We start from the raw sequence: 18,179 nt of genomic DNA, 5'->3' as shown, positions 1-18,179 counted from the left end.
CACTACAGCTGGACAGGAAGTTAAATGTGTAACAAACCGGCTCACTAGTTTAGATGCTTATGATTGCATCACACATCCAAGAAAGTTGGGCAACTCAGACTAGCAAATACTGGAGCCTACATTTCCCATGATGCAATTGCAGTATCTTGTCCCTGAAGTATAAATCTGATTAGTCTTAATATAATCTGTCCACATGGATCTGCTCTTACCCGACACCTGTACCAACAGGTGGTGCATTCAGGGAGGGAATGTTTGTTCCTTTCCCTCTTGTAATTCTAAATGTAGATTTTTGGATAAGACTTTAAAACATCTACACCAGTGAAACCTTGAGATGGTTTAAACTTCAGTAGCATGGCTGCATGTGTAGCTTTATCAAGAAACCAGAACTCACTAGCCATTAAGCGTCATTGACTTTTAGGAAATACAAAGTCAGGACCAAATGAAACGTAAGTGATGAGAATCAGTGAATGAACACAAGCAGTTGCAGATCAAAGTTGAGCCAGGATTTTATTTCATATCCAGCCTCACTGTTCAGGAACCGTTTCAGTTTTAAATACACAAACAATCCGGACTAATACAGAGTGTTCAGGAGTCAGACATTCATTCAGACATTGGGGAGGGGGGGGGGGGGGGGGACAGGGGAACGAGGGGGTAGAGGGTAAAGTTAAAGGACTGGTTGGTTGGCTTGTTGTCGGGATGAGTTTACTTCTGTGCGGGCATGATGTCGTCGATGGACTGGCCCTTCTCCAGCCTCTTCTCCATGTCCACCAGCAGCTTCACTCCATCCACCACCATCTGCACCAGCTCCACCTCAGAGAAGCCCAGTCTGTCTGCGTTGGAGATGTCAAACACTCCGCCCTCTGCGGCTGTGTCCACGCCACCTGAGACACAAATAATACAATCAATAAATATGGCGTCATTGTAGTCGAGAGTAATAGTCGACATTTTAGGAGAAAAGGCTAAAATGTCATAGGTAGAAGATTAATATGGAGGTTGTACGAACCGGTTCCACGCTTCTGGAGCCTCATCCTCTTGAGAACCTCCTCAAACTTGGCGTTCTTGCTCATGTTGGGCAGCTTGACGTGCACTCCAGCGCGCAGGCCGGTTCCCAGGTTAGAGGGGCAGGTCAGGACGTAGCCCAGGTGCTCGTTCCACATGAATGCGTGTCCTCGGTCCTTGAACAGGGTCTCCACCTAAAAACACAACAACCACAATCATTAGGTCCTTGAATGCCTCATACCAGTCAGTAGAAAGTTAACAGAAACCCCAGTCTGGCTCATAACCAATAGACCTGATGTGTTCTACTGACCGTGGTGAGTCCGGTGCAGAAGCGGTTGAACACTTCCTTCATGTTGCCGCCCTTCTGCATGGAGATGACGCGCAGGTGATCCTCCTCGTTGACCCACACCAGGAAGGTCTTGTTGTCGTTGTGCCTTTAGACGGACATGAAACACTTCAGTTTGAGTCTAAATTCAATCTAAACTCATTTTAAAACCCCCCACATTGTGTGCTAAGTGTCTCACCAGATGCCCCTTGCATCGGGCCAGTCGCGGCCCATGCCTGAAGCCAGCAGCAGAGGAGAGACGGGCTTGTCAAACAGGAAGTGGTCGTCGATGAGCTGCTGCTGCTCTGCGTCTGTCATGTTCTTCAGAGCGTAGTATTTCCCCTTCAGGTCTCCGGACAGAGAGGCCAGAGCTACAGGGACACACACACACAAGTTTAACTTCACATGGAAAAACACACAAGATCCTAAACTGAAATACAGCCAGCAATAGTCAAGTTCCTTCATCTTTATTAATGCTTTTCAGGCCTTTCATTTAATCTGCTCGCAGACAATTAAAATAGTTATGAATTTATTGTTTTATTACTAAATATAAATTTCCTTGCCTCTGTTCCATTGTTTGTTATGCACTTTACTACAGACTATTGTGCTCAGTTTTTATTTATGTGAGATATGTTTTAGGCTTATACAATTTCTATCGTGAAAATTCTTTCTACTCCATTACAATCTGTTGTTATTCCTCCTTCTACCACTAGAGGGCGTCCACTACCACATAATGAGCCCAGCATCATTCTGACTTTTTTTCTCCACAGAACTGTCTCCCTCAGCATCATGTCTCCTCCTGCATGTAAAGGCCCGTGTAAAGATGGCTGCCAGTGACTCAGCTTTACCTTCTACAGAGAGCTGCTCCACGGCGCGCCTCTCTCCTCGGCTGCAGTGAGGAGGCAGGCAGAAGCCGCGCACGCTGCGGCCTGTGCGCACGCGGGAGCTCAGGACGTAGTCGGGGTCCAGGTCATCACCGCCCTGAAGAGAAACACACACACGTTAGTTCTATTGTTACAGTCTGTGTGGGCGTGCATTTCCCTTCAACATGGGGGGGGGGGGGGGGGGGGTAGATTATAAACTGGAGGTCAAATTTTGATCGGCAAACACTTATTTTCCTCCATTCTGGTGAAATATTATGCACCAATGTTTGCCTTTTCTTTATTCCTAATTTATTATAAAATTTGAGTTCACTGCAATCGTGGGAGGTCGGCAAGGTGAAGATTTTTTTTGCTGGGGACAAATGTACTTCTAAATATTGGGTAATATCTCCTGCATCCTTCCTGAAATCTAGACCCATGTTCCAGCCAGCCATGCCAGCTGCCAGGGGAGAGGGCCTTGTACCTTGAGGTTGGCTGGGTTGAGGTCGGTCTTGTGCTTGTCTGAGGGCTTGTATCCTCCATGTCTGTCCTCGATGATGGGGTCCAGCAGCTCCTTGAACACCTCGTACGTCTCCTCGTCTCCGGCCACGCAGCCCACGGTCATGATGAAGGGATGACCTGTGGACACAGTCAATGGGTCAACAGGAGAGACAATGGAAAGGACCAAACACACACACACAACATCCTTCCTCACTAACTCATTGTGCTACTGTACCAGGATTATCAACCCCTGTCTGAATGACAACATCTATGGTGACTCCGTTGGGTGTAGCCCGCTGCCTCAGCTCCTTGTAAATGTCCAGGGTTAAGACCTTAGACATGTGGTTGTTGTGCTGACTGAGATCTGGGTACTCTTCCTCAGGCTTCAGCCTCTTCATGGTCAGCTTGGCCAGACTCTCAGAGCTAAACACAAACACAGTCTACAGGGTGAGGGAGGCTCTCTTGCTACACTTCACTGACCCGGTTACCCTGAATACTGGATGGCGAGACACTGCAGTTAAAAGCACTGTTGTTTTAGAACCACTGGTGCATTGAGATTTTGGCCATTTTGCTTCCATACTAGTAAATAAATTTTTAAAAAGTCCAAAATGCATATTTAGGTGTTTTCAATACTCTGAACCAAAAATCTCCATTTGTAAAACACCTGCTTCAACTAAACGTTCGATAATCATTCTTAGCACTATTCTGAATGTAGCAGGATAATGATGGATTGTGGTTATAAAACACCCAAATTTATTTAAATGTTGCCTAAATAATCAACTGGCAAAGTTTCATGATGATATGTCAGTTTAATTTAATTATGTACCCTATTCACCTGCAGCATCTCGCCTTAAACATGAGCCAAGGTCATCTTAACCTCATTCTATCATGAAACCAGTGAAAGCAGCAGTGGATTATGGACTGCTGCTTCTCTGCATACATTATGTAACACTGACGCTAATCTTAACCATTTGCTATAACGCTGTGCTATATTGCTGTGATAATCGAGGCCCATTAGAAGGATGGCCGTTTCTGTCCATATGTCTCGATGCTGCTTTATCCCTTCGGCAAGGTCACAGTGCAAAAAGCTCTTAGTGTAGTTCCCTGTAGGAAAATGTACGCCGCGGCCATTAGACGCGGTCGATCTGTCTGCACAGATGGCGTCACTGAACAAAAGCCTCTTTGGGTTTTTACCTGGGTTATCAACCCCGGTCTGGATGACATCATCCAGGGTAAATCCGCTGGGGGTCTGTTTGCTCCTCAGCTTCTCGTACAGAGAGGCGGTCAGGCGCTTGGACATGTGGTTGTTGTGTTTGGTCAGGTCCGGATACTCCTGGTCCGAGCCGTATTTCATCTTCATCGCGTTGTGCGTGTTACCGAAAGGCATGGTTGATCCCTGATGGGCGGTGGATGGATGGAAGGGAGAGACGGTGAAAAAGCAGCGAAATGAACCCAATACACAGCGCTGACAGGCGGCTTGAAGTCTACAGCTCATATCGAGATTACTATGGACGTGACATAAACAACCGAAGACAGACAATGAAATGTCCCGCAGTGAACAGTGTCCTGAATGCGTTAACGCAGGTGCAGAAATCTGCAGCAAATTAATTTCGAATTTCGAATTTGGATTTTTTTTTTTTTTTAAAGGTTTGCATCGCATCAAATTTGAATTTCTTAAACTACTGTAACGTCACATCTCATACTCGGACAGATAACATGAATTCCTTTGTACTGAAAAGCGGACATATTCATAGGGCCGAGAAGATAATCCGTCTCTGACGCCCAGCTGTCTTCGTTTGTTCGTTAAACGTTAAAAACGAGATATTGTCTATGTGGCGGAATTCCGATCGAAATAAAACCATGTTCCTACCTGTTGTGGATTACTATTACTATTAGTTGTTGAAACAAAAATTCCTATTTTCACAGCCGACTATCCGAGGAGCTCACAAACCACCAGCAGCGTCCAAGAAGCTCTCCGAACAGGCTGACAGCCCGAGATGGTGATTTTATACTGGACCATCTCTCCTCCCATTGGTCGGTATTTGTAGTCCATTCATTCAATTGGACGCGATGACTTTTCTGCTGTGTGAAGCTCGTTCAGATTGCACTATTAATCCATATTTGTGTGTGCAATAATTCGTAATTTGACAATAAACTTAAATTACATGGTCGAATCCAACCGTTTAACTTAAAACGGCTGTTAAATTAGATTGAACTGAAGTTGCGTTCAAGGGACCCCATATCAATGTATGAATTACACAATGATGCTTTGGATGTAAAAATTGAACAATATTTTTAAGATGTAAAAAGCCATTAAAAAATTAAATAAGATCCAAACTTCGCCTTAAATATAAAAATGCCCCACGGTAAATCATAATTCTGAGATCATATGAGATAAAAAAATAAAATAAAAATCGAAATAATGAAATAAAAAATAGAATTTATATTTATTTTTATTTTACTGACGGAAACAAGCTTCCAAAAATATTAACTTTAGAGAATTGAAAAAAATTAATGGCTGTGAAAACAGTTGTCTCATATTCTGCTGGGGATGCTATGCTGTGTGTAACTGTAAAAATGTGCGTTTTCAGGGTTTTTTAAGAGCAGATTTACAAATCATCCGTGCGGCCTCTTTCAATCCTCCTTGTCTTGCCCGGTAGGTTTAACAATCTGTGCCGCGGAGCAGCATCCGGTCGTTTCCACTCAACTTCCTCTGAAAACAACCCCACGTGTGTGTGTGTAGGAATGAATGGGCAGCTGTCAGTGGCGTCCACATGCACATTGAACGGCATTAAATAGCACGAATTGGACGTTTAGTGATAATTGTTTTTGTTTGAAACGTAGAATAACGTCGTTGCTACTGGAGAAGGTAAGCGCGAGACACAACAACGACGGTTTCACGTTCGAAACCACAACGGCTACTGGAGCTAATGTTAGCATATTAGCAGCACTCGTACTCGACATATTTTTGCACTGTGACTTTTTCTGAAACGTTAATATTATAAATTGTGCCAATAAGTCCTCAAATCTAGAAATTGTTTGGATAATTTCCCAACAGTTTTGCACAAACACCATGTTACGAGACAAACAGCGTTAACGCTAACAATCCTCAACTTGTACAATCTTCGATATCAGTTGAGGTTAGCGTCAGTTAAGATGATACAATCGTAAAATTAAGCTAGTTAACGTTACTAAAGTTAGCTTACAAATAAATTGTACTCGTCCTCTATCTGTAAAGTGAGACTAAACTTATTACTAACTTATTAAAACCCTAACAGAAACCATTAACTCACTTTTTAAAGGGCTAACGGTTACCAAAGTTAACTCATTTCAAAGAGAGAAACATAACGGAAAAAAACTTTTGAAAGGGAGACAGACTTCGACACTGAAAAAAAATTAAAAAAAAATCCTAAAACAAAAAAAGTAAGAGACAATAACATTAACTTAAATTATTTCACTCACATCTTTTCAATGTTGTCCGACATCTTTTCGGCTCGTTTTCTTGGTCGTGATGTAGCAAGTAAATCAAATGCGACTTTCTCTCTATGTGAAGTGAAGACGTTTAGTAAGAAACGACTGGTCCTCTTCAGTTTGAAAGATTCTGATGTTTAAATGATAACAGTTTGTGCGCGTGGTGATGTTTTTATATAAAGGGGTTCAACGGGCCCCAGCTTAACAGTTGTGTTGGCAACAAGGATCCCCATTCCGTTGCCATAGCAGATGTTGTGAACCCAAAGCTACATCCCTGAAAAGGTCCAGTTCCTGTAATGTACGAGAAAAGTTGACAATATCAACTAAAGTTATAACGTTGTGTGCTTTACAACTGCACTTAATTCTTCTTCTCATATTCAACTCAGAGTCCTGTCATGTGCAAGTATTCAGGTGACAGAAAAACCACCTCTCAGCAAATCTGGAGAAAGATTGTTGTCAAAATCAGGCCCACGTTAACCTGCCATTAGGGGCTGAGAGGTTTTGTAGAGAGGGGGTCTTACAATGAAAATGTGTAAAAGCTATGTTTGTCTAGAGCGGAAAACGTATTAGTGACTGGTCCCTCTCTGAGCCAGATAAGCCCACAATGTTTATGTCAAAAAATGACCTAAACGTTTAAAGGTTACAAAACCCAGACAATGACTTTTAATATCCACCCACACAGTGTTTCCCACAGGATTTTTAAAAACCTTTTTAAAGTAAAATGCATAAATCTGGTGCACTTTGAGGGGAAAACTTTTCACTGCTACGCCATGACCTGTGTAAGGCAAGGCAAGTTTATTTATATAGCACAATTCAGACACAAGGCCACTCAAAGTGCTTTACAGGGGCAAGATTAGAATACATAAAACACATTATAAAACATATAATTATAATAATTAATTTATAATAATTGATAGGTTTTATATAGCGCTTTATTGCCTAGGCACTCAAAGACGCTTTACAGGGTTCCTGGTTAGAAAGATCTGCTTTGTGATGTTACTCCAGACATGTTTTTTCTCTTAATTTGTCATCAGTCTATGTTCAAAATCTACAATGATGTTTTACGTGCCTATTTTACGCCCACTATTTGTTGATAAATGTTTCTCTGAGTTCCTCTCCTGCCTCCTTGTTGCAGAGTGAAACTTGTCACCATGAGTTTCGTGGAGTATTCAGACTGCATTAAGGAAGGGGACATTGCCATCGTCTACGTGAGCCATGAAAACATGATTCCAGTCAAGGTGAAGCCGGGCGTCCAAACACAGACGAAATACGGAGTCATCCGCCATTCTACAGATCTGATCGGCAAGCAATACGGGACAAAGGTCTGTTTTAGAGTCTCTTAATATTTTTTATATTTATTGACCTGTTTTTGCACTTTTTTAATGTTTAAGTTAAGTTACTTTATAAGTTATTATAACCTTTATTTAACCAGGAAAGTCTTATTGAGATTAAAAATCTCTTTTACAAAAGAGTCCTGGCCAAGACAGGCAGCAGCACAGTTAGTTACAGACAATCATTTAAAAACAACAGAGAACATAAAAACAGAGTCACAGTCAGAACATCATCAAACAAAGCATGTACAGACAGAAGAGCTTCAACATCATTAAGTAAGGACTTGAACATGTTTAGAGAAACCAGCTCCTTAAGTTTTAGCGCATTTTGCAGCTGGTTCCATGAAAAAGGAGCAGCATAACTAAATGCCTTTTTCCCCAGTTCAGTACGGACTCTAGGCCGTAAGTCAACGGTTACATGGAAATTTGTCTTTTCACATATCCCCTCTCAAGTTACCACACTTCGGAGGGGGTCAGAGTGCAGGGTCTTTCCTCTAGGCCATCCTACCACCTGCACTGATAGGAATGCATCCAATTTTCGTTGCACATGTACAATAACAATAAAGGCTTTTCTATTGTATTCCATTGACAGGTGACCTGCAGTAAAGGCGGATGGGTCTACGTGTTGCACCCGACCCCAGAGCTGTGGACAGTCACTCTGCCTCACCGCACACAGATCCTCTACACCACAGACATCGCTACTATCACCATGATGCTGGAGCTGAAACCTGGCTCTGTCGTCTGTGAATCAGGTGAGAGAATACTGTCTGGCAAGCAATCAAGAGACATTCCTTGAGTTCCAAATCTCATACTCTTTCTTATTTCTATTCTATATATACTTCAGCTGATCATAAAAAGTATGTATTAGGGATGCACTATGCTACAATTGGGACATACTTTTACTTATTTATTTCACCATGATGCTGGAGCTGAAACCTGGCTCTGTCGTCTGCGATCAGGTGAGAGAATATTGTCTGACAAGCAACCAAGAGACATTCCTTGGGCCAAATCTCATACTCTTTCTTATTTCTATTCTATATATACTACAGCTAATCATAAAAAGCGTAGTTCTGTAATAGCACTATGCCAAAATTGGGACATACTTTTACTTATTTATTTCACCTTGATGCCGGAGCTCAAACCTGGCTCTGTCGTCTGTGAATCAGGTGAGGGTTAAGCCTGTTTTCATACTCCTTTCTGGTCTGGACATTTCATACTTCACGAGAACTCAGGGGCCGGATCCCTCACCGCGGCACACGTCACACGCTGTTACCATAGTAGCGCCAGCTGATTTTTCCTCATTGACTTCAGACTGACCAATCACACAATAGTTCTCGAACAAGCTGTGAGAAGAAAGTTCGGCCCGGACGATGTGTCGAGAAAAGCTAAACAAGAGCTGCGAGAAGAAAATGACGTCATTTTCTTCTCGCAGCTCTGTCAGCGAGAATTTTGTTCTTTCTTCTCGCGGAGTATGTAACAGGCTTTACTGTCATAGCACAATGAAAGCACATTAAATCAAGAGACAATCCTTGAGTTCCAAATCTCATACTATTATATACTCTTATATTCTATACATACTACAACTGATCATAAAAAGTAGGTAGCTGGCATGCAGTGTGCTACAATTGGGACATACTTTTACTTATTTATTTCATCACGACATTGTGCCTTGGTCTTGCTTCTTATATTCCCGAGAATTCTATAGTTTTAGACAAAACTGATGGGGAATATCTGAAACAGTTTGAAATGCATTTAAAAAAATGCTTTGGTTTGATGCAAATAGTATGTTTTAAAGACACCGTATGATTCAAAATGTCCCAATGGGTAAGAAGATGACCATGACGGTTTTATTTTTGGCCTCAGTATTCTCGTTTCAATGTGGGCTCTGTTCTTTCATAACGTGGTTGAAGATTGAAGCCTCCGTTTCTCCTCTTTGCATGATGGTGGCTGTAAATGGCTCTGAAAGGAATCTATCTGCTCACAGTATGTTAATATGCAGCACAACGGCTCATCTGAAAAGCTTCTTACCAAGCAGGGCTGTGTTGTGCTTTCTGCCTTCTGATGCCAGTGGACATTGTTTTTAAGAACCAAAGAAAACTGGGTTGAAGAAAATACTTAAAGGCCCTGGCAACCCTCACAAACAAATAAATGACATTAACGTTGGGTTTCTCAATAAACTGGTTACAATTATCTGATTAAAAATTAAAATGTTCATAAATATTATAAAACATCCTCTCCCTGTCACTGACACACATTTCCAAACCCTCTTAGTACTCTAGTCGCAGCTCTGTACACACATGGCAAACCTCTTTATGTTTCTTTACTGTGGAAAATCTCAAATATAAAGCTAAACTTATATAAATCATATTATCTCTGAAGGTCTCTATAAAGTGGAGCTGTCGAGGGACTCCTTGCATCAGGTATAAATCCTGTTTTGATTTGACGGAAGGGATGCTCTGCTCTATTCTCAGCCTATATCTTATTATTTATTATTTATTAAGGCCTTGAGGCTTTACCACCGACGCTATGAGAAATAAATCTGTTATTAATCCATCCTGTTGACACCTTTTCAGTCTGATGTTTTGTTTCACACAGAGCCCGGGCTGTTTAATATTGAACATCATGTGACAGCCACAGTTATGTAATACAGAATTCTCCATCTAGTATGTGTGTGTGTAGCTTTTTGTCTTACCCTGGTTCCCCTCCCCCTCAGCTCCTGCTCTGATCTAAGCCTAGCCCTAATTTCAGACCTCCATCTTTTCATTTTCATTTGTGAAATTGCAATCACTCGGAGTGTGATGGTGCGATTTTTTTCTCCGGGGGCTACGGGCTAGTTGCTAGTTGCAGTTTCTTCCAGTCCAAGGGCAGTGCGGGGGATGGGCGTGTGTGGCGCAGTGCTCCATCATGTTTTACTGCCGGCAACCATGCGCATGTCACGGTTATTGATTGTACTTGTGTGTGTGTGTGTGTGTGTGTGTGTGTGTGTGTGTGTGTGTAGATTGGAAGTGTCTCTTGGGGTGATGAATGAATTCAATGGGAAATGTGTTTTGTCAGCACGCCGACAGCATAGAGAGTGCTGCACCATCTGCATTGCTATCACATTACTTTGCACTTTCGTATTATGTATAATTACCCACAATGCATCCGTATACATGCATTACATTAAAACCACCAGTCTTGAAATCTTATCAACAGTAAATGTACTCGCATTCTGCTACCTGTCCGTACTGTGTGAGCTGGAAAAAATCTGGTGTTAAATACACAGTTTAGGCTATGTAAACAGGTATGTAAACTAAGGCTATGTAAACAAAAGGTAGCCCACCGTATCTAGCTACATGCCTGAAGATTTGAACAAAAACTGATTTTGACTACAAGCGTTCTCCATAGTCACTTTCTCCGCCATTTTTAAATGCCTGCTTTATTAACAAATAACTTCTGGAATGCGGTACTTTAACAGCCGTGCATAACAACACTTGAGCATTGTTATGTGTCAACGAGGTGCTAAATGCTAATTAGCGTGTGTAGGAGCGACACAGAAGTGAGATACTGATGGTCTATTACCAGAACGTTATGTCCTGTTTGCCAGAGACTGTCTGTCAGCGAGCTGTGTCAACAACCAGCCATTAGAGGTGATAATTCAGTTTAGCGCTTTGATTTTACCCAGCTCACGTGCCAAGGAGCATTGGGTCATGTTATAGAGGAAGTCACCTTGGAGGTAGTTTGTTCTGGCTGGCACTAGCGCCTGAAGCTAACTTGTTTACAGTTTTTTTTTTTTATCAGCACTTCGAATCACACAGGGTCACTCAGTGCCAGTGTACTCAACAAATACTCATTATAACTCAAGGGCTTTTGAGTCAAATAATTTGAGGCTGTACAAAGGTCCAAGCAGCCAGATGGGCACACAGGTGGGGAAGGGACACCGAAAACTCTAGGGGGAAGAACTTTTGGCTTGTTTTTCAGCATAATAAAAACTGTTGCAGTAATAGATGGGACGCTGTAAAGGCAACCTATAGTGATTTGCTTTTAATGTACCACTGTTGAATCTGTGCAAAAACGCAACATGTTATTCAATCTCAGGTGTTGGATTAGTTTTCTAACATTTATTTGAATATTAACCTGAATAGCATAATTGCTTAATTCATATTTACTCTACTCTACATCTACTCTACTCTACATCTACTCTATTCTACATCTACTCTACATCTACTTTTTGTTAGCCTAATAGCATAATTGCCATATCAGTCATATTTTAAGGGTTATTGAGTAGGGTAAAGTAGAGATGTAGAATAGAGTAGACAAATAAAGTAAATGTGATTTAGGCAATAATGCTATGAGGCTAAAGATGTGTGAAAGGTGTTGAATAGAATCTATGGGTACTGCCATGCACTCAGTCTCCTTCCTCTCTGCCACTGTTGGTGCATTGCAGCAACAGGGACCCAGTCATGAAGGATCAGCACTCCTCCATAGCATTACAGCAGGTCAAAACCCCCACAGGGAACCTTTAACTTTACTAAGCAATAGACTTTTGGTCACTTCTTAATAACAATCTGTTCGTATCAGAATGTTCCAAAACACAATTTAAAACCGAATTCTTATTTTTAAAAATTTAATTGACACTTTTTATTCCTACATTCAAGAGATACCTAACGTGTAGAAAAATGAACTTGGGAGCTTGAATAAAGAAATGTATCCGAGTCAGATTTTGTATAATCAACCTTACTTCATTGCAGCAATACTGCAAAGTCTATTGAAGGACGTTTCTCTCTACGTTGCTACTTTCACTTTCTAAGATCCTTGACCTCTGGCCTCTAGTCCTGCTACTTATCCATCCAACCAGCTCGGAGGATTTGATGGTAAATGGAGAACAGAAAGCCGGGTCGACGTTTCCCCTCCCCCACTACATATCCATAGTCTCTGTATCCTCCCGTACAGTATAACTGCCCACTGACTCCACATCTCAGCTGATTTAGAAACACTGATATGAGAGTCACGGGTTCGCCTTGACCGTTTTGCATCAAAGCAAAGCTCTCATTAAAAGGCCATTTCATTTAGTCAGCTGTGTAGTTGTGCTGTGTCTGTAGTGGAAAGAATGCAGAGCTGGTGGTTAATGTGGGCTTCAAAAACTCAGCTCTGAATCTAAAGCCGAGACACGTCTGAAAGGGTCAGACTGACACAGTTGCATTTCCTCTCAGGAAACTACTCATGGCTGGTTATCGCTTCTCTATTTCTATTTCTGAACCAATGCAGATAGCACAATGTCAGGCCATACTGGTGCTTATACAATGCACATTTAGTTGTTTTTTGTTGGAAGTTTTGTGTGCTTCTTGAATGCTCAGGCCAGTTACTGTCCTCTTGTTTAATAATAATAATAATAATGGATTGATTTTATATAGTGAATGCCAGTGTCAGGGCGGGGATCGAACTGCCAACCCTTCGATCGTTGGCCGACCCACTCTACCACCTGAGCCACAACAATAAAGCCTTAACACTTGCATTAAAAACCTCCTCATAGTCCTCTTCCTGGGTTATCTGTCCATCCGTCCGTCCGGGCTATTCTTGTAAGTGCAATATCTCATGAACGCTTTGAAGTTTGCACAGATGTCGACCCTAACTCCAAGATGAGCTGATTAGATTTTGGAGGTCAAACGTTACTGTGACCGACCTTCCATATTGTCAGGTCACAGTGACCTTGTACCATAGTGTAGCTTCGTAGGAGCTTTACCTTCTTGCCTACCACCACTGGACTTTCACAGTTCGGCAATTGTATACCCCGTGCATATCACCAAAAGGAGGTATTTCTGGTTAACTATTTGTCCGACTCCTTTCCCATTTCTACAATTTGTGTGCATTTTGTGTACTCAGATTCCAATGAATAAAAGTGGCCATTTTAGAAAAAAAATTACACACATTGCAACACGATCTGAAGTTGATTGTATATATCTTGTGGCTGTGTTCCACCTTGTACATTAGGATAGCTGGGGATGGAAACTGAACCCGTCAGCACACACACACACACACACACTGGCATGAGGCCCGCGGTCCGCAGTCGGTTCTGTGCTGATTGATCGTGTGTTTATGCGGATCAGGTTCAGACACACACACACACACTCACCCTCACACACACACTCGGACACACTCACACACACTCAGACACACACACACACACTCAGACAGAGACTCTGCTGCAGCCATTTCCTCTCAACAGCTACCTCTGCTTTACAGATCAGAATCGATGTGTTCGGCCCATGTTGCAGTGTAGCAGATGCTGAGTCGGTGCTTTGGTTTCATTAATACTCTTAATACCGTATCCCGGGTATTTAAAAATAGAAACGGTGGGTCATGACATTGCGGTAATGTAAAATATGCTGTGTAATGCTTGGTGCATGTTTGTAATAAATGCCGTGTGTGTGTGTGTGTGTGTGTGTGTGTGTGTGTGTGTGTGTGTGTGTGTGTGTGTGTGTGTGTGTGTGTGTGTGTGTGTGTGTGTGTGTGTGTGTGTGTGTGTGTGTGTGTGTGTGTGTGTGTGTGTGTGTGTGTGTGTGTGTGTGTGTGTGTGTGTGTGTGTGTGTGTGTGTGTGTGTGTGTGTGTGTGTGAGCACCACCACCAATGCCTGTATTTGAAGATGCTGTAGAAGTAAAGACAGAACTCCTGAAAATGATGGAGGCCTAATTCGAAAATCTAAGATCAGAAATTGGATAACGCCCATCCCTAGCTTCCACCAGATTTCCTCAAACTAGTTTCTGAGTATAAAAGATATTTCACTGAAAAGATAATCACAAGGAAGAAATGCAATGCCAACAACATGACCCGGTTATGCAATACTGCTGTTTTATTTTTTCACAGAACTTTAAGCAGCATTTTTTAACAATCAGCACCATTCAAACATTTGAAATATTCAATAATATAATAATATTCAAAATGGCGGCTAGGACTATTCCTAATTCGTACAGCCACTAACGTCCATGCATAGTTTCCCATTGACGGCTGTTTTCCATTCACGGACCATCAGGCTCAGTGCGAGGTTTGAGGCAGTCTAAGCGCTGCTAAGGGATAAACATTGCCCTCTTTGTGGCCGCCAAACAAAGGCTGTGGTGATGTAATAGCAAGAAGAAGAGGAATGGGTAGAGAGGAGGGGAGGCGGCTATGTGTGTGTGGAATAAAAATGGAGACTGTTTCTTGGTATTTTTTTTTCTATTTTTAGAGGATGTGACACCGTTTTTCATATCTCTTTAAAACAATTATAGTTGATAGGATTTATATAGGGCTATTTTGGAGGGCACTCAAAGACACTTTACATCAAATCAAATAAATACAGAAAATATATAAGGGTTGGAGTGAGATGTCCCTATGAATGCTGACATAGTTTATTAGTTTTTTTTCTTGTCCTGTATATAAAGGGCATTAAGAGATCACTGCCCTGTTTGTACTGAGGACAAGAAAATAATCCATGGACAAATATCAAATATATATAATGTGATCATCTGCAAGCATCTGTAAACTAATCCCCTAATAAGGAGGAGAGATTTCTTCCTAAACGATTTAAGAACAATTTCAAATTTATAAAAGTGTGTTTGAGAGTTTATCTGAAGTTAATATGAGGCTTAATCATCTGAAATGTCAGTCTATTCAATGTGAAATCCCCTCTTAGTATTTCCCTATTGGGTGTAAGTAAACCCCAAAATATACCAAATTTTGTGCTTAAAATACTGTTTTTTTGGAACATATTCCTCACAGAAGCTCAATGTTACTGATGTACGCACCAAACAAAGGCTGCGGTGGTGATGTAACACTGGCCTGTAGCTCTGTTCTAGCTGCTCCATTTTCCCCCTCCGCCTTAGCTGCAAGTCACATGATCAATCTCTTTCACAAACCGTGCACTGGCATTAGGAATAGACCGAGGGAAGCACTGCAGGGCTGAGGAGAAGGGCCCACTCTGAAATGTAGCGGCCACTTATCAGTCCAAGAGTGTAGATAGAGAAAGAGAGAGAGACAGAGAGATACTGTAGAAAAGCAGTGAGAAAGTGTGTGTGTGTGTGTGTGTGATTGAAGTAACAGCTGTGCAGTCTATTGTTTAGTCTAGATCAGGGCAGGGGAAAGCTTTGAATGTAATTTCTAGGACATAATTCATGTAATTGATATATTAATTACTAAAATTATACAGACACATTATTATTATTATTAGACATACATTTTTTTATTTTATAAATTGTGGATTTTTATGTTCATGCCTCAGGTAGATCGGACCATTATTCTTTGTCTGGTTTGGTGATGGAAAAAATCCCAAGTGCAGTACCCTCCTTGTGTCCTTGTTCTGAATGTTAACACCCAGCGTCGTTCATTGGATAGTTTAATCTCAGCTAAGGTGAAACTGAAATGTAATCTTGCAGCGGCTCAAAAACTAGGTCATGAATATTGTTTGTTTTTGGACATGGAGGAGATTAGGATTGTTTAGAACAAAAAAACACTGGGGCACAATAGAGACGGATATTGGCAAAGACTTGATGATAGCGTATGCAACACGATACATGGGTCACAACATCATGAAATATTACATTAAATTTCAATAGGATGCAGTATTCAGTTTTGTATGTGGAAAAAGGCCTAATTTCAAATTTTGTTATGCATGTCGGCAATGCGGGAATTTGAAGCAACGTACAGTACTGCAACATTTATAGGAGCGGAGGTTGTAGTTCAAAACCATGTGAAAAGGCAATTTAAAAAATATTAAAGGAGAAGTGACTTTTCTTTTGTTAATATACGGGTTAAATCTCTTTATATTCGTGCAGCAATCACTTAAACAGTATGCCCAGTTAATAACCCAGGTCTCCCAGTCATTCAGTATTGCAGTAATTGCCAGCAAAAGTGTTGAGTATCCCGCTCGTTTTATCCAATCAGGAGACAGAGTGCTATAAAGAGGCGGGTCTCTGTGCCCGTGAACGATGACTCGCTGCTCTCCATCGTGGCACTATCTGATGAAGACGGCTGTGTGTTCATGTGGTTGTGACGTAGGGACGAGGGAGGGGACTGCTAACTGCAGTCACTGACATGAAGTTAGCTAAAAGGACCATATCACTTCTCCTTTAACCTTGGCTGAAACTGCTATATTTAGCTACATTAGCAAGGTGGAACTATCAAACATGCCCCCAACTGCCCATCAGCAGGTTGAATGACATTAATCTACAGCACCAAAGTCTATCTTCGTCCCAGCTTTTTCTCATCATTTTGTTTCATTTATTTACGGCTCTTGACCATAGTGTCATGGCATGGAGCACAAAACATTCAAATAATAATCTAATAATCCGGGGCGCTCCGGTGGCGTAGTGGATAGAGCGCGTACCATGTTGGCTCCGGCCTTCGCTGCAGTGGTCGCGGGTTCAAGTCTGACCTGTGGACCTTTACTGCAGGTCATCCCCCCTCTCTCTCTCTCTCTTTGTCTCCCCATTTCAACTCTGTACTGTCTAATAAAACTTGAAAATGACACCAACAAAATAATTTAATTCTAACCTCCCTGTGTGTCTGTGTGATAGGTACGGGTAGCGGCTCTCTGTCCCACGCCATCCTGCGCTCCATTGCTCCTACGGGACACCTGCACACGGTAGAGTTCCACCAGCAGCGGGCGGAGAAGGCAGCGGAGGAGTTCACAGAGCACAGGGTGGGACATCTGGTCACTGTGAGGAACCAGGACGTCTGTAAGGAAGGGTTCGGAGTGAGCGGGGTCGCAGACGCAGTCTTCCTGGATATACCAAGTCCCTGGGAGGCTGTAGGACACGCTAAGACTGCTATGAAGAGACACGGTGAGGGGGGGGTGGGTGTGTCTGTGTGTAATGGCCTTTTCAAATGGCCTGAACTAGAAGTTTAAAGGTTAAGAAAAATCCCCCCAAAAATTGTGTTTAATACTCAGCCTAGGCTCTGTAAACTGGTATGTAAACAAAGCGGTCACATCATAGCTAGCACAATAGTGCAATATTATAATTTATGCTCAATACTTCAGCTGAGTTCAAATGCGTTGTATTGTCCTCTCATGTACTCTCTATTTCATCGTCCCTAAAAATGTTTTAGCTGTTTTTATGAGTTCTTTCCAGTTGACTTTTTATCATGTGGTTTGACCATCCCTCCGTTCCGAATCGCATACTCTTTCTTTTCTCTACCATAGTAAATAGTAGATAGTATGGGTATTGGAACGCTGGGCATATTTCAGTTAAAGAAACGTCTCGTCCGCTCCCTTCATGTGCTTCCCAGCTCATTTTTCCTCTTTGTGACATAGCATATAATATAAATGTGTATATATAGGCTACTGTACAGAGCATGTGTGTATATATGGCACAGCTCAGAGCAACAGTCCCCATCACCTGATGTTGACTTTCCTGTGACTCGTCCTGGCACATGGAACATGAGTGTGACACGTTTCATAAATACCAGCCAGAGAATTAGTTCTGTGTCGCTAAGCTAGATATGCACTCACACAACCACCATCGATCCAACACAGACCTCGTGTGTGCGTGTGTGCGTGCGTGCGTGCGCGCGCGTGTGTGTGTGTGTGTGTGTGTGTGTGCGTGTGTGTGTGTGAAGTCAGTCATTGATGCATAGAGCATTTTGGGTTTCTGTGGCGACCAGGACCGTCGGCATGCCTCGACAGGTTGGCAGCTCACTCAGGTGTTCAGATGTTAACTCAAGGTTAATGAGATATGGTG

The 18,179-nt window shown here is 42.1% G+C and overlaps 2 protein-coding genes across 2 annotated transcripts in view; one reads left to right on the top strand and one right to left on the bottom strand.

Moving 5' to 3' along the window:
- Positions 1-488: 488 nt before the first annotated feature.
- On the bottom strand, positions 489-4,691 carry ckba (creatine kinase, brain a). The gene is made up of 8 exons (XM_080042408.1): positions 4,556-4,691; positions 3,880-4,081; positions 2,669-2,823; positions 2,173-2,305; positions 1,524-1,695; positions 1,310-1,433; positions 1,004-1,193; positions 489-881 (listed from the first exon to the last, which is right to left on the bottom strand). Exons 2-8 carry the CDS (start codon positions 4,070-4,072, stop codon positions 703-705), a joined length of 1,146 nt encoding a protein of 381 aa, XP_079898534.1. The 5' UTR covers positions 4,073-4,081; positions 4,556-4,691; the 3' UTR covers positions 489-702.
- Positions 4,692-5,416: 725 nt separating this feature from the next.
- trmt61a (tRNA methyltransferase 61A) overlaps positions 5,417-18,179 on the top strand; it is a 16,561-nt gene continuing 3,798 nt past the window's right edge. Inside the window, exons 1-4 of the mRNA XM_080042409.1 lie at positions 5,417-5,554; positions 7,292-7,478; positions 8,080-8,239; positions 17,016-17,282. Coding sequence (XP_079898535.1) covers positions 7,308-7,478; positions 8,080-8,239; positions 17,016-17,282 — 598 coding nt within the window. The 5' untranslated portion in view covers positions 5,417-5,554; positions 7,292-7,307. The remainder of the gene's footprint in view (positions 5,555-7,291; positions 7,479-8,079; positions 8,240-17,015; positions 17,283-18,179) is intronic.

The sequence above is a fragment of the Ammodytes marinus genome (genome assembly GCF_949987685.1).
Source record: "Ammodytes marinus genome assembly, chromosome: 15".
Classification (NCBI taxonomy): Eukaryota; Metazoa; Chordata; class Actinopteri; order Uranoscopiformes; family Ammodytidae; genus Ammodytes; species Ammodytes marinus.
The sequence above is the reverse complement of the archived record's forward strand: the minus strand, read 5'-3'. Positions and strand labels throughout refer to the sequence as shown.